This window comes from Acomys russatus, chromosome 12 (genome assembly GCF_903995435.1).
Source record: "Acomys russatus chromosome 12, mAcoRus1.1, whole genome shotgun sequence".
NCBI lineage: Eukaryota > Metazoa > Chordata > Mammalia > Rodentia > Muridae > Acomys > Acomys russatus.
The window spans coordinates 53,137,517-53,151,667 of record NC_067148.1 but is presented as its reverse complement, the minus strand read 5'-3'; the positions used below and the strand labels follow the sequence as shown (position 1 = coordinate 53,151,667).

At 41.5% G+C, this 14,151-nt stretch overlaps 1 protein-coding gene across 1 annotated transcript in view; it reads right to left on the bottom strand.

The window, feature by feature from the left end:
* Man2a1 (mannosidase alpha class 2A member 1) overlaps positions 1 to 14,151 on the bottom strand; it is a 160,755-nt gene that overhangs the window by 99,263 nt on the left and 47,341 nt on the right. Inside the window, exon 6 of the mRNA XM_051154436.1 lies at positions 5,231 to 5,404. Within this exon, the coding sequence (XP_051010393.1) occupies positions 5,231 to 5,404 (174 nt within the window). The remainder of the gene's footprint in view (positions 1 to 5,230; positions 5,405 to 14,151) is intronic.

Genomic DNA, 14,151 nt, shown 5'->3' with positions numbered 1-14,151 from the left:
AGAAACAAAACAAAACAAAGTAAAATACAAAACAAAACAAATTTCCACAATAGAAACAGCAGAAATAAAACTATACCCAAGTAACCAAACCTAAAGAAAATTTAGGAAGCATTATTCAGGCTGAAGAGAAGACTGAGTATAACAGAATCTGTGGAAAGAAATATAAAGTCATAATTATTAAAACACAAAACAGTGACGAGAACACAAATATCAAAAACGTAATGACCACAATTAACACATCTATTTCAATAGTAACTTTAAATATTAATGGGCTCAATTCTCCAATCAAAAGACACAGACTCAATGAATGGATCAATAAACAAAATCTAGGGCTGGAGAGACAGCTCAGTGGTTAGAAGCACTGGCTGCTCATCTGGAGGACCTGAGTTCAAGTCCCAGAACCTGTATAGTGGCTCATAATCATCTACAACAGAATCTAATGCTCTCTTTTGGTATGCAGATATACACATAAAATACATAAGTATATAATAAAAATCTTTAAAAAACAAAATCTATCGGTTACCTACAAAAAAATACACCTCAGTTTTAAAGACAGGCACCACCTTAGAGTAGAAAGATGGATGAAAGTACTCCAATAAAATGGCACCAGGAAGCAAATAGGCATCGCTATTCTAATATCTCACAAAACAGAGATCAAACTATAGTTAATCAGAAGAGATAGAGAGGGACACTTCATTCCAGGCAAGGGAACAGTTAAATAAGAAGACATTACTATCCTAAACAAATAAACACCAAACTCTGGGGTGCCCAATCTGATAAAATATCCAGTACTAGATTTAAATAGATTTAAAAAATAGATTAACATCAGTCCACTAATAGTAACTAATTTCAATACCACACTTTCTCCAATAGACAAGTCATCTGGACAAAAATTAAATAGAGAGAAATATTAGTATTAACGATATCATACAACATATGGACTTAACAGATATGTAGAAAATATCCCACAAACATGAAAGAGCATATATCCTACCCAGCAGCACGCAGTTTTCCTAGCAGAGATCATATGCTAGCACACACAATCTTACAAATCCAATAGGGTAGAAGACTTTCCTTGTATCCTGAGACCACAATGAAATAAAACTTTAAATTGACAGCAAACAGGTCACTAACAAATAAAATATTCAAGGAGAGTAAATAGCCAATTACTGAATAATGAATGGGTCAAAGGGAAATCAGGAACTAAATGAAAATGAAAACACAACACAAAAACCTCTGGGACATATTGAAAGCAGCCCACAAGGGAAATTCATTGCTCTAAATGCCTATATTAAAAAAAAAAAAAAAAAAAAAAAAAAAAATCAGGACAAGCACAAATACACAGCTAAATGAAGATGGAAAAATATCAACAAACCAAATCCAAATCCAGTCAATGAATATAGTAATAAAAGCAATGAAAACCAGAGGAGAAATTTACTATATAGAAACAAAGAACAAAACAAAACAAAACAAGAAAATAATCTAAGACCTGCTTTGGGGAAGATAAATTGACAGACCTGTAGCCCAACTAATCAAAAGAAAAAATAAATAAATAAAAAAGACTCAAATTAACAGAGTAGAAATGAATAAGGAAACATTACAATAGACACAAATCCCATACATTACTTGCGAATATCTTTTTTTTTTTTTTTTTTTGGTTTGCTTTTTTGAGACAGGGTTTCTCTATGTAGCCTTGGCTGTCCTGGACTCGCTTTGTAGACCAGGCTGGCCTCGAACTCACAGCGATCCGCCTGCCTCTGCCTCCTGAGTGCTGGGATTAAAGGCATGCGCCATCACGCCCGGCACTTGGGAATATCTTAAAGACCTGTACTCCAGTAAGTTGGAAAACCTAGATGAAATTGATGATTTTTCTATGGTTAGTGAAACCGCCAAAATTAAACCAAGACTTTAACAACCTAAACATACCCCTAACATGAGGAAATCTGAAATAGCCTTCCTTCTGGCTTAAAAAAAAAAAAGTCCAAGGTCAGTTGAAGTCACAGTAGAATTCTACCAGACATTCAGAGAAGATGTACAGTCAATCCTTTGTAAACTGTGGAGAGAAAGGAAGGAAGAAAGGAAAGGGGAGGGAGAGAGAGGGGAGAGAAAGCAAGTAAGTGACCCACTAGAAAAATGAATGTGGGACATGAATAAAAGTTCTCAAAAAGAATGGGGGGAAAATACCTAAAAGTGTCTTTTTAAATGTTCATCACCCCTAACAAAATTAGGGAAATGCAAATCAAAACAACTTTGATATTTGATCTTAACCCAGTCAAGGTGGCCAAAGATCAGCAGAAGATTGAAAAGCGAACTGTAGAGGAGGTCCCAGGGAAAGGGAACCCTCACTCCTGTCGGTGGGGCTGCAAACTGGTGCAGCCACTACGGAAATCAGTGTGGAGAATCCTCCAAAAGCCGAAAATAAATTGACCATATGACCCAGCTATGCGTCTCCTTGGCGTGTGCCCAAAGGACTCGACACCCTGCTGTACGGCTCAGGGCTTTGTTCAGCCATGCTCGCCGCCACCCGCCACCGCTCTAGTCACAACAGCTACAAAGTGGAAACAACCTAACATTCTACAACTGACAAGTGGCGAACGAAATGAAGCACAGGTACATGGTGGGGACTAGGAGAAATCAAACCATCAACTCTGAGGTAAACGGAGCTAGAAAAGGTCATATTGAGTGAGGTGACCAAGACCCAGCAAGAGTAATGTCACAGGTTCTCTATGACTGGAGGCTCCCGGCTCCCAATCCTCAGATGTGAGCGCAGACCCTGGAGTAACTACAGACACCAGAGGAGCAAAACAGGACCCCTTCCAGAATGGGGGTGGGGAGCAAGAGAAAGGAGAACAGCAGGGTTCTGATCATGGAAGTGGAAAAGGGGAACTCTTTAGGGAGTGGGAGGGAAGTAAAGAGAGAAGGAGGAAGAAAGCAAACAGGAAATAGTAGGGTACAAGTGTTCTGACAGAGGAAATAGGAAAAGGGGGCATCTTTAGTTGGGAGAGGGAGGCAAAGACATAAGGACGGATGTGGGTAAAATAAGAATATGGGATTCTGAGAAAGCCATAAGGAATTGTACTATTACCTACCTTTAAAAAAAAACCTGTAATACATGTAATCTATGTATAAATACACATAATTGTCTTAACAAACATTTCTAATTTGGGTTAACAGTCCTACCTCCAAGAGTGAAAGACCACCTAACAAAAACCTCAGTAACAGCTGGGGAAAGGACACTTTTGAGTTGTTGGCCAGGGCTGTCCATGAGCCTCCCAAACACATGGCCTATTACTACTGGCCTTGGCTGAGGCAGAAGGTAAGTCCCTAGGGCAGAAGATCCATGACTTTCAAACACAGGCCCAGAGCTCCGGGAACTGGAACTGACCTGTAAGACCTCTCCCTGAGGACTGGATTTCAATAGTACCAGAAGGTGCCATGCAAGCAATGTCCAAAGGAGGGAGGCGAAGGGCAATCCCACCCAGCTGTGATGTGTACGAACCGCATCAGTGACCAACACGGCACAATAGCCAGGGGTCAGGTCATGGCAAGTGTGCCTTAGCAGCAACCAACATCTCTCTAATTGGCCTTAAGTCCCACTGGAAACCTTGCTAACTAGCCATTGTTAGTGAAGCCACAATTACTAAACCAAGACAGCTCCTAACAAAAAACTAAGCACCTCTGTCCTGACACACACAGGCAAGGTTAGTCTCCGCCCCTCATTAAGACAACGTCTCTGCCACCAACAGAGATTAGTACAGAAAACTACAACCAACCAAATGCCAGCGTTGTAGAGGCCAGTCCCTATGGATAAATCTAGAAAATGCTCCTACACCTAAGGCTATGGGAATACTGTGGGAGAGTGGCTAGAAAGATGGTGAGAGGCAGAGGACCAGAGAGCTTGCTATAAGATCATGCCTTAATTCTGTCTTTATTTGTCTGCACACACAGAGGTAGCTGATGACTCCCTAGGAAGACAAGATCCAGGTCATTTCAAGAGAACGTCTTTCTAAGACACGGAGACAAGAGAGAAGGAAGGAACAGTAGCTGGGCATGAGACACGTGGCTGCATGCTCAACTTTCTGAGAAAACAGTGCTTTTCCTACTAGACGAGCAATTCTTAGCCTGTGGGTCGTGGCTCCTTTGACAAACCTCTATTTCCAAAACTATTTACATTACGATTGATTGCAGTAGAAAAAATTACAGTTCTGAAATAGCAATGAATTTAATGTTATAGTTGCAGGTCACTACAATGCGAGGAACTGTATTAAATGGTCGCAGCACTAGGAGGGTTTGGAACCACTAATAAGCCATATTTATTCCATGGGATTAATTAATTAATCATTGTAAAGACCAAAGTAAAGCAGCAGACGACACAGTACTAAATGCTTGTATCTATTTGCTTCTGCCAGTCATAAAAAAAAAAAAAAAAAAAAAACTCCACAATCTTCCAAACATGAATTGACACCAATGCCTATAAGACACTTGACACAAATACAATGGGAAATAATTGTCCTATAAAAGAAACTGTTTTAGAGCATTCGAATACTCACGGCCTATAGTGTGAGTAACACACACTACAGTGTGTGCTTTCTTTTATATATTTTGTTTGCTTGTTGTTTTAGGGGTTTTAGTTTTTGGTTTTTGAGACAGGGTTTCCCTGTGTAGCCTTGGCTGTCTTGGACTTGTTTTGTAGAGCAGGCTGGCCTTGAACTCACAGAGGTCACCTGCCTCTGCCTCCCTGAGTGCTGGGACTATAGACTTGTGCCACTGCGCCCAGAGTTGTGTTGCCTTCAATGAGAACGGACTCGCAGCTCCCATGTTTGAATGCTTGGTCCTTGTTGATGGAACTTTTGGGTAAGGATTAAGAGGTGTGGCCTTAGTGGAGGAGGTGTGGTGGTGTTGGAGGAGGTTTAACATTGAGATGAGCTTTGAGGTTTCAGAGGCCAATGACGTTTTAGTTGGCATTCTGTTTTGAGGTTATACCTCAAGATGGAAATTCTCAGCTACTGTTCCAGTGTCATGCCCACTGCCATGCCCCCACCATGATGAGCATGAATTCCAACTGCCTGCAGCCAGCAAACATTTTCTTGTACAAGTTGTCGTCATCCTGGGGTCTCTTCCTAGCAACAGAAAAGTAGCTAAAAACACCCACATGGTACAAGGTCAGAACCCCCAGACCATCATCTCAGCCAAATGGAACCATCAGAGCTCACCAACAAATTCTACATACCCCAATTCTGTCTCCAGAAAAATTCCAGAGTTTTTTGCGCAGAGAAGTGCTTTTTCACTGAATAGTGGACTCTCTGGATGAGCATGTGCGAAAATCCAGCACGTTTTAGAAGATAGGCCATTGTGGGTGAGTGTCCAAAAGGATCTATGGCCCAACCTGAGCGAGGTTTCACTCCTGTGAATAAAGAAAAGAATTGTTAGTGTTCCCTTTGTTTTGTTATGTTTTAATGATAAGTGAAATACAAAGACGTTATGACGCACTGAGACCCACTGCCACGGTCTGCTGGGCTTAAAGATAACGGGCGTTCTCACTGCACCAGCCTACAGCTATGACTAAATGGCTGCCAACTAACAGAGTTAGACCAACACCCAGTCTGTCGTGTGGGGTTAGCAACCCCAGGAACTGGCTGGTCTGTCACTCATCCCAACAGGCTGGCACTGCCACCTTTAAACAGCCCAACATCATCGTATCACACAGTGGCCCAATTGGCTGAAATAACTGCTCCCAAGGTGTCCCCGAGTCCCCAGGGATCTTGGTGCTCCTCCTGACTGTCTACCCAGTATGAGGTCAATGGAATGGTTCAAACATGCTCAGGTCAGTTACAAGAGCCATCAGCTAAAATGCACCTCTTTCACAGAGAATACATGTGACAAAAATAAATAAATGCATAGATTAAAATTAATCAGGCAAGAATATTCATCTAGCATTATACAAATTGGATCAGTCAGTTATTCAAGGATCTTAAATATGACTTCTATACTTACAGTGTACAACTTGGCATAACTAAATAGAGCCGTGCAGGGTTTTTTTTTTCCCCCATTCAAGCACCTGTTAAGCACTCCCACACATCTACAATTATGAGAGGGCCGAGGGTTAAAAAAATGAGTTAAAGCTGATCTTGGCTCTCGTAGCAAAGAGTATCATTCAAAAGCTATGACCCAGAGTAACTAATGAGACAGGAGAAAAAGGAACCTTGATGACTAACTCTAAACTATCACAAAGGAGACTGAGAAGGAAAAGTGAAGACCCAAATAAGTCAAAATAAACATGCGCGCGCACAGATGTTCATGAGCGAGCTGGTGAGGAGTAGAAAGTTCTTATTCCTAATATATTTCCTATAAATTTATTCTATTTCATTTTTATTAATTGTGCTACATAGTTTTATGTCAACTTGACACAAGCTATAGTCATCTGAGAGGAGGGAACTTCAACTGAGAAAATGCCTCCATAAGCTGGGGCCATAGGCAAGTTTATAGAGCATTTTTTAGTGATTGATGGCAGAGGACCCAGAGCATTGTGACCTGGTGGTCCTGGGTGCCATAAGAAACCAGGCTGGACAACAGTAGCCCTGCATGGCCTCTGTACCAGCTCTTGCCTCCAGGATTCCACCCGGGTTGAGTCCCAGCCCTGAATGCCTTCATGATGAACTGTGACATGGAAGTGTAAGCCAAATAAACCCTTTTCTCCCCATGTTGTTTTGGTCATGGTGCTTCATCGGGGCAATAGTAACCCTAACTAAAGCAATAATTGTTTGTGTATCTGAGGGGGGGGGGTATGTGGACTTACGTGTGGACACCCTTGGAGTCCACAAGAAGGTGCTGGGTTCCCTGAAGCTGGAATTACAGGTGTGAGCTTCCCAACATGGAGGCTATGGACCAAACTTGGGTCCTCTGGAAGAGGAATCACTGCCCCTAAGCGCAGAGTCATCTCTCCCACCCCATCCTACTTTAATGTATTAGAAAGAAGTTTAACAGATACACCTGAACAAACGGATCAAGGCTAGCACTGCCATCCTGGAACAGGGAAACATCATTTGCCTCTCATAAGAAGTAGGGGGAGTCGGGCATGGTGGCGCACATCTGTGATCCCAGCACTGGGGAGGCAGAGAGGCAGGCAGGTCTCTGTGAGTTCGAGGCTGGCCTGGTCTATGAAGCGAGTCCAGGACAGCCAAGGCTACACAGGAAAACCTTTTCTTGAAAAACCAAAAAAGAAGAGAAGGAGGAGGAGAAATAGTAGTAGTAGCAGCAGCAGCAACAGCAGCAGCAGCAGCAGCGATAAGAGAAACCATTGGCACAGATACGCTCTAGATGAAGAGATAAACACTACAGCAGTGATTTAACCTAACCCCGAGAGAACAAATTCAGATTGACAAAGTTTTTCTAAAAACTGGCTTGTATTCTTCAAAATACTATGGTGAAGAAACTCCAAAAAAGCTGGGCATAGTGGCGCACGCCTTTAATCCCAGCACTCAAGGAGACAGAGGTTGACTGATTTCTTTGAGTTCGGGGCCAGCCTGGTCTACAAGGGGAGTTTAGGACAGCCAGGGCTATACAGAAAAACCCTGTCTGGGAAAAAGAAAGAAAGAAAGAAACAAACAAACAAACAAACAAACAAACTCAAAAAAAAGGTGAGGAAATGTCCAAGATTAAAATAAACTAAGAGACGCTCTAACTGACTGTGACACATGCTCCTGGACAGGGTACTTGGCTCAGAGGGCACAGCAGCCTCTAAATGTAGTGGTGGGCAGTAGTTGAGACGCTCCAGGCGCTGCCTGTGGTCAGACTGTCCTGTGACATCGCTGCTTACACTGCTGGCTTGACAGCTTCCTTCTATTCACACCTGAAAGTGGCCTGATGTCTTAGCAAATACACTATCAAGTGTTTACAAATGGGGACAAGCACACCTCTGACTTATCGTCACATGGACCACTATAAGATGGCCGCAAATCTCTGCTCGGGGAATATGGCGCCCTTCACAAGTGATACCCTAGAACATTTTATAAGTGTGAAGCTTAAGGAGGGATAAGCATCATCACAAATAAATGGAGTAGTAACAGTCTACGCAGGACAACAAGTACATCAAAGGCCAGCGTTTAGTGCCCATCATCTTAGGATCGCAGAGCCATTGATGACCCGTTCCTATCAAAGTCACTGGACCCACAGAAGAGCGACTAGCTTCAGTTGAAAAAGAATCCAAAAAACATAACAATACTGAAAAGACATAAATTGCATTTTAAAAAAAAATCCTATGGTATGAAAGGAGTTAAGAGGTGGGAAGAGATTTCTGGATTCCAGAACTTGCCAGGGTTTTCCTTGGCATTGAACATTTTTTAGTTGTTGTTACTTAATAAAAGGGTAATATTTTAAAAATCCAAACTTTTATAATAAAAATATATAAGAAATTTAGATTATTATAATAATATATATCACAAACAGTTACGAATTATCTATTTCTTCTTGCATTCTGTTGAAATGTTACTCTCCTGCTTTTCTACAAATAGCAATTTTTATTTAAAATTATTGTTTAATACAAAGATGTCTATGTATAATTATTATTTTATATTATAAATAATTAAAACGTTGGTAGCTCTGGTTAAAACAATTTCAATTGACATTTTAGATAGAAATCAGATAATTTCTATAATTATAGAAATATTTCAACATAATTTTTAAAAATCTACCTACAACAGAAGGTTCTGTAGGCATAAACTGTTGCAGTAAGTTTTTCAAAAATGCCCATAAAATTCTTGGAATGTAAAGGGTGAAATGGTGACTAGTTATTACATTAAATATCATAAACCAATAAATAATTCACATAAATGTAGCACATTAAGAAAGAAATCTAATCTCGCTTATGAAAACAAATATAAAAATCATAAAACAAAAAGCACTATAAACAGATTGAACTCCACAGCACCCAAGCCAAAAGGGATTTACGCTGGAAGTCAATGACTTTTTAATTGAGCAAACTGCCATTGCACTCAGAGAACAAATTAGAAAGCCACAGAGTGTTAATAGATAGCTGAAAAAGAAACACAGTGCGTACTGCAAACTGAAAAGTACTAAAAAAGGTTTTCTCAACACTATTAAAAAATATCTACATATAATAATAGATAAAGTGACGTTTAATGCCTCTAGGCTATTTCATTAAATATCTGCAATAAGAAAGGAGAGTGTCCCTGTTAACATGTGACAACTACTGAAGATTTGAACAAGGCAAATAGCTACAAGGTCTAAACACTAATTGTACTAAACAAGTTTCATTGTTAAGGCAGTACAAATATACTATATGTAATAAATTATATAAAATATCAACAGTAATAAAAAGATAAAAGTAAACTTGCTCGGTAGATTTATATAGTTACATAGTCACCCATATAAATCAAAAGCTGTCTTAAATCCTAGAATTAAACAGTTAAAGAAGAAAGATACTGTCATGGCTGGTGCTCATTGTACACGTGGCAGATTCTGCAATCACTTGGGTGATGGACCTTAAACTACCTGTGGGGATCCTCTTGACTATGTTAATTGATGGGTGAGACCCTCCTAGCTGCAGGCTGGGGCCCAGGCTATGTCTGGGGGGATATGCTGAGCACTGCAGGCTGGGGCCCAGGCTATGTCTGGGAGGATGTGCTGAGCACTGCAGGCTGGGGCCCAGGCTATGTCGGGGGGATGTGCTGAGCACTGGTGTGTATTCACCCCTCTCTTCTTAGGGTGGACTCCAGGAAGCAACCACTTCAAGCAGCTGCTTCACCTTCCCAGCATGGTAGACGGTAACACGAAAGTGTGAGCTAAAATAAACCCTTTATCCCTCAAGTTGCATTATCAGAGTATTTTAGCACAGCAACAGGAAAAGAAACTAAGATGGGTATCATTAAAAATGGAAAAAAACATAGGCTGGCAAGACGCCTCAGCTAGTAAAAGCACTCGCTGTAGCAGCTGGATGACCCAAGCTCAACCCCAGAACTCAAGATGGAAGGACAGAGTGAACTAGTAAAAGTTGTCTACTGACTGCCGTACACCCACCAGATACACACATGTCTACACACACGTCTACACACACACACACACACACACACACACACTGATAACATATCATACACACCATAGCCCCACACACACAACATACCATACAAACACACACACACACACACACACACACACAGACTCAGACAGAGATACAGAGAGTAATAAACTCTTTTTTAATTATTTATTATTTATTTAATACTCTGCCTACAGGCTAGAAGAGGGCACCACATCTCATTATAGATGGTTGTGAGCTCAGGACCTTTGGAAGAACAGGCAGTGCTCTTAACCTGTGAGGCATCTCTCTAGCCTTAAACTCTTAAACAACAAATGAACAATCCCAAAATGGTAGGAAATCTTCATACAGCATAGATTCAGCTCAGATTCAAAACAAAGAACACACAAAGTTAACAGCCCAATTGAAAAGAAAAGTGAAAGCCAGACATGGTGGTGCACGCCTTTTATCCCAGCACTTGGGAGGCAGAGGCAGGCAGCTCGTTGTGAGTTCAAGGCCAGCCTGGTCTACAAAGTGAGTCCAGGACAGGCAAGGCTAACACAGAGAGACCCTGTCTCAGAAAAAAAAAAAGAAAAGAAAAGAAAAGAAAAGAAAGAAAGAAAGAAAAAGAAAAAAAAAAAGAGCGAAAGACTTGAAAACTTCAAAACAGGCAAAACCCTGGGCAATAAAAACAAAAATGTACTCAACATTCTCAGCTGTGAAAGAAATGCAAGTTGAAACAATAAAATCACTTTATCTCTACTGATACTGGTACTTGAAAGGACTGTCACAAGAAATGAACTGGCAAAAATATGGAACAAATTCATTGCTGGTTGACTGTCCAATAGCAAAAGCAGTTTCAAAGTGCCCTCGTACCTACAAAGTCAAACATGCTGTGTGCAGCAAGCCTACTCCCAGGATTGCCAATAGCATGCCTACAGAGAGCCCGGGCCACACAGCTAACACCCAGAAGCACACAGTTAACAGGAATCTAGTCTAAAAACCAAACAGCACCCAGCCCTGAAAAGGAGTGAGTTAACAGCATACAACAACCAATCACAAAAACTTTTTGGCAGTGGCAAGATATAAAGTCGCTATATAAAGACCGACACACCACCACCCACTACTCCCAACTGAAACCAAGAAAATAAACCCACTTGCAATGGCAGCCAACAAAATAAAATACCTAGAACCAAATTTGACAGAGATGCAAAACTTTCACAATGAAAGCTATGAATGCGTCGCCGAGGGGACTGAAGGTCTACAGGGATGGAAACTCGGCTCATGCTTCTTTGTCAGGCATTCCCGTGGTTAACATGGCAGTGTTTCTTGTTTGGCTAACATATTCCACACATCCCTACCAAAATCAGAGTTTGTATTTATTTTATGTATATGGTGTTCTGGCTGCCTGTAAAGTATGTGCACAAGTTGCATGCAGTGCCCAGGGAGGCCAGAAGAGGGCATCAGATCCCTGGAACTGGAGTTAGGAGCCAACAGGGTTTCATGTATCCCCAGCTGACCTGGAAATCTGTCTACTAGGTAGACAAGGACCTCAAACTCTTGATTCCCCTGCCTCTACCTCCTGAGTGCTGGGACTACACTGAGGTATACAGGTGCACATCACATAGGCCACGCCCACTCTAAGTGATGCTAAGAACTGAACCCAGGGCCTTATGAATGCTAAGTATTTCTCCCTACTGGGTCACATCCCCAAGCACAGGTAGTGCTTTTGCGAAAAACTAATTCAGTGATCTAAATAAAATTCTTGGCAAATAAACAAACAAAAAGGAGTCAAACAAGTTTTTTTCTTTTTGTTTCAACTTAGAATAGCCATACTTCCGAAGATCATGTTTTAATACGCAGCTAATTATCAAGGCAGTGTAGTGCAAGGATAAGGGTAGATTTTGTCAGCAAGGGAGCCAGGACAATACAAGAGCAAAAGAAGCATGGATCACAGACACAAAACCTAAATTCTAAAACACTCACCACAAAGAAAACTAACCCACAGCCTTGGTTTGGCCAATGTTGTCTTACTGTGCCGTCAAAACCACAAGGGAATAACAACCAGGAAAGTAGACATGTTCAGAGAGAAAAATGAGCCTGATGGACTCTGCACACATTTCTTGTTTTGCCTAAACAGTATTTATGTAGCATATACATTTTTCTTAAGCCAGTCTCTATTATATGCAGGAAGCAGTAAGTGTAGCAGCCTTATGTTGACACTATGTCATTTACTGAGGCAGGGCTAATTCAAGGAGTTCGGTGGGAGCCTGGGACAGGCCAGGAGTTAACAGGACACGAGAACCGTGAGTGTAATGGATACGAGGCTTGTTGTACCTGTGTGTAAAAGTTCTAAAAACAGATCTTGGTGAGCACCACTACGGAGCCCTATAAGCATAACACACCACCAAACTGCAAGCTTTAAATGAATGCACCGTATTATACGTAAATAAGTCGCAGTCCGGTTGTAAGACAAAATTATACTGCGCACAGAAACCAGATGCAAAGGAGAACATATCTGCAGTAGTAGGAATTGGGGAGCACTTGGCTGGATGGTGAGAGATGACGGCACGAAAGAGTGCCACCCTGAGTGGTGGATGAAACTAGTATCTGTGTACATATGTGTATCTGTCAAAACTCACCAACCTCTACATGTAAGATTTATACATTGTACTGCGTCTAAGTTATATTTCAACAAAGCTAAACATTAAGAAGAATCCAAAAGTGAGGTTTAAATACAGTGCATCTCTTGTCTTAGGACATATTTCAAAACGTAAGGAAAGGGGCCATCCATCCCAGGCAGGTCTGCAAGATTCCCCCATCCCCACACAATCACCCAGGTTTGCTGACTCATGGAAACTTCTGAGCCTCAGAATATTGTCACTCGGCTGGGACTTAGGGCTGAGAAGGAGCAGAGTAAAGACATCAAAGAGAAAAGACACATAGAGCTGCATCCAGAGGAGGAAACCTGACGTGCTCCAAAGAGTCTGCCTTGCATACACACCTAATTCTTCTAGCACCAAATTTTAAGAGGATGTGTGACATACCATCAAGTGGAAGGGTCATCACACCTTTGGTACCCAGGATTTCCACTGGATGCTGCTCACACAAATGCACACGTACTAGAGTGTCAGGTCCCTGAAGGAAGCAAATGCTAAGCACACAATAGGCTTTAAAAAGCAGTAAGTTGTTCTTAATTTGAAAACTCCAAGTGCCCAGCAACAGCCAAAGGCAGACTCACAAGTCTGGCCTTAGAGGTCAGATCTCAGCCACAGTAATGCATTTCCACAGACCTGCTATGCACAATGTATTCTCTAAGCTGTGAGAAACAATTACCAGCACAACAATGGTATGGAAAGGGGAAAAAAAAAAAAAGAATGTATCAAAATGCTAGCAACTGGCACATGTGGAAGTTTTCTAAGATTACTTTGCAGTAGTTTTTAAGTTGTGTTAAAATAAAAAGGAAAGAAAATACATATAATAGTGAGGGATGTTGATTCCTAACAGAGAAAAAAAATACGTTATCTAGAAATAACTTCAATAAAAATCATGAATGTTTATCATAAAGAAAACCATAAAAGCTATAGTGAGATATGAAATATTTGAAAGAGCTTCAAGTCCTGTTGCAAAACACCCAATGAGGCAGAAAGAGGATGCCAGTGAGTTCTAGATTCTGGTGAGCTGAAGAGGACCGCTGATGCTGCCAGCCACAGTCCTCCTTGATGCAGTCACACTGAGAACCTGCCAGCACAGTTCAGGTGTAACCCTTCCCCTGTCATCCATCTCCCTAGAGACCACTGACATCAAAACAAGTCCCGCACCTCAGCGCTAAGGCCTGGCTCAGCTAGGCCAGTGAGATAAAGTATTAAGAGAAATACCTTATCCTGGGGGTTCCACTGGAGGGGGGCTGCCTGGGGCCACCTTTCTTATACACTGCTTAGGAAAAACAGGGTGGTGACCAACACGCAAACAAGATGAGCCCAAGGAAACAACCTCAGTAGTGTACGTTAGGGCCCTGGATGGAAGCATGCCAGCAGCTGCCACAACACCCAGATCTCCAGGATTCTCCCCGATATAATAAATGAATGCCTCTTCTGTTTCTTCTTTCCCACCTCCAATGT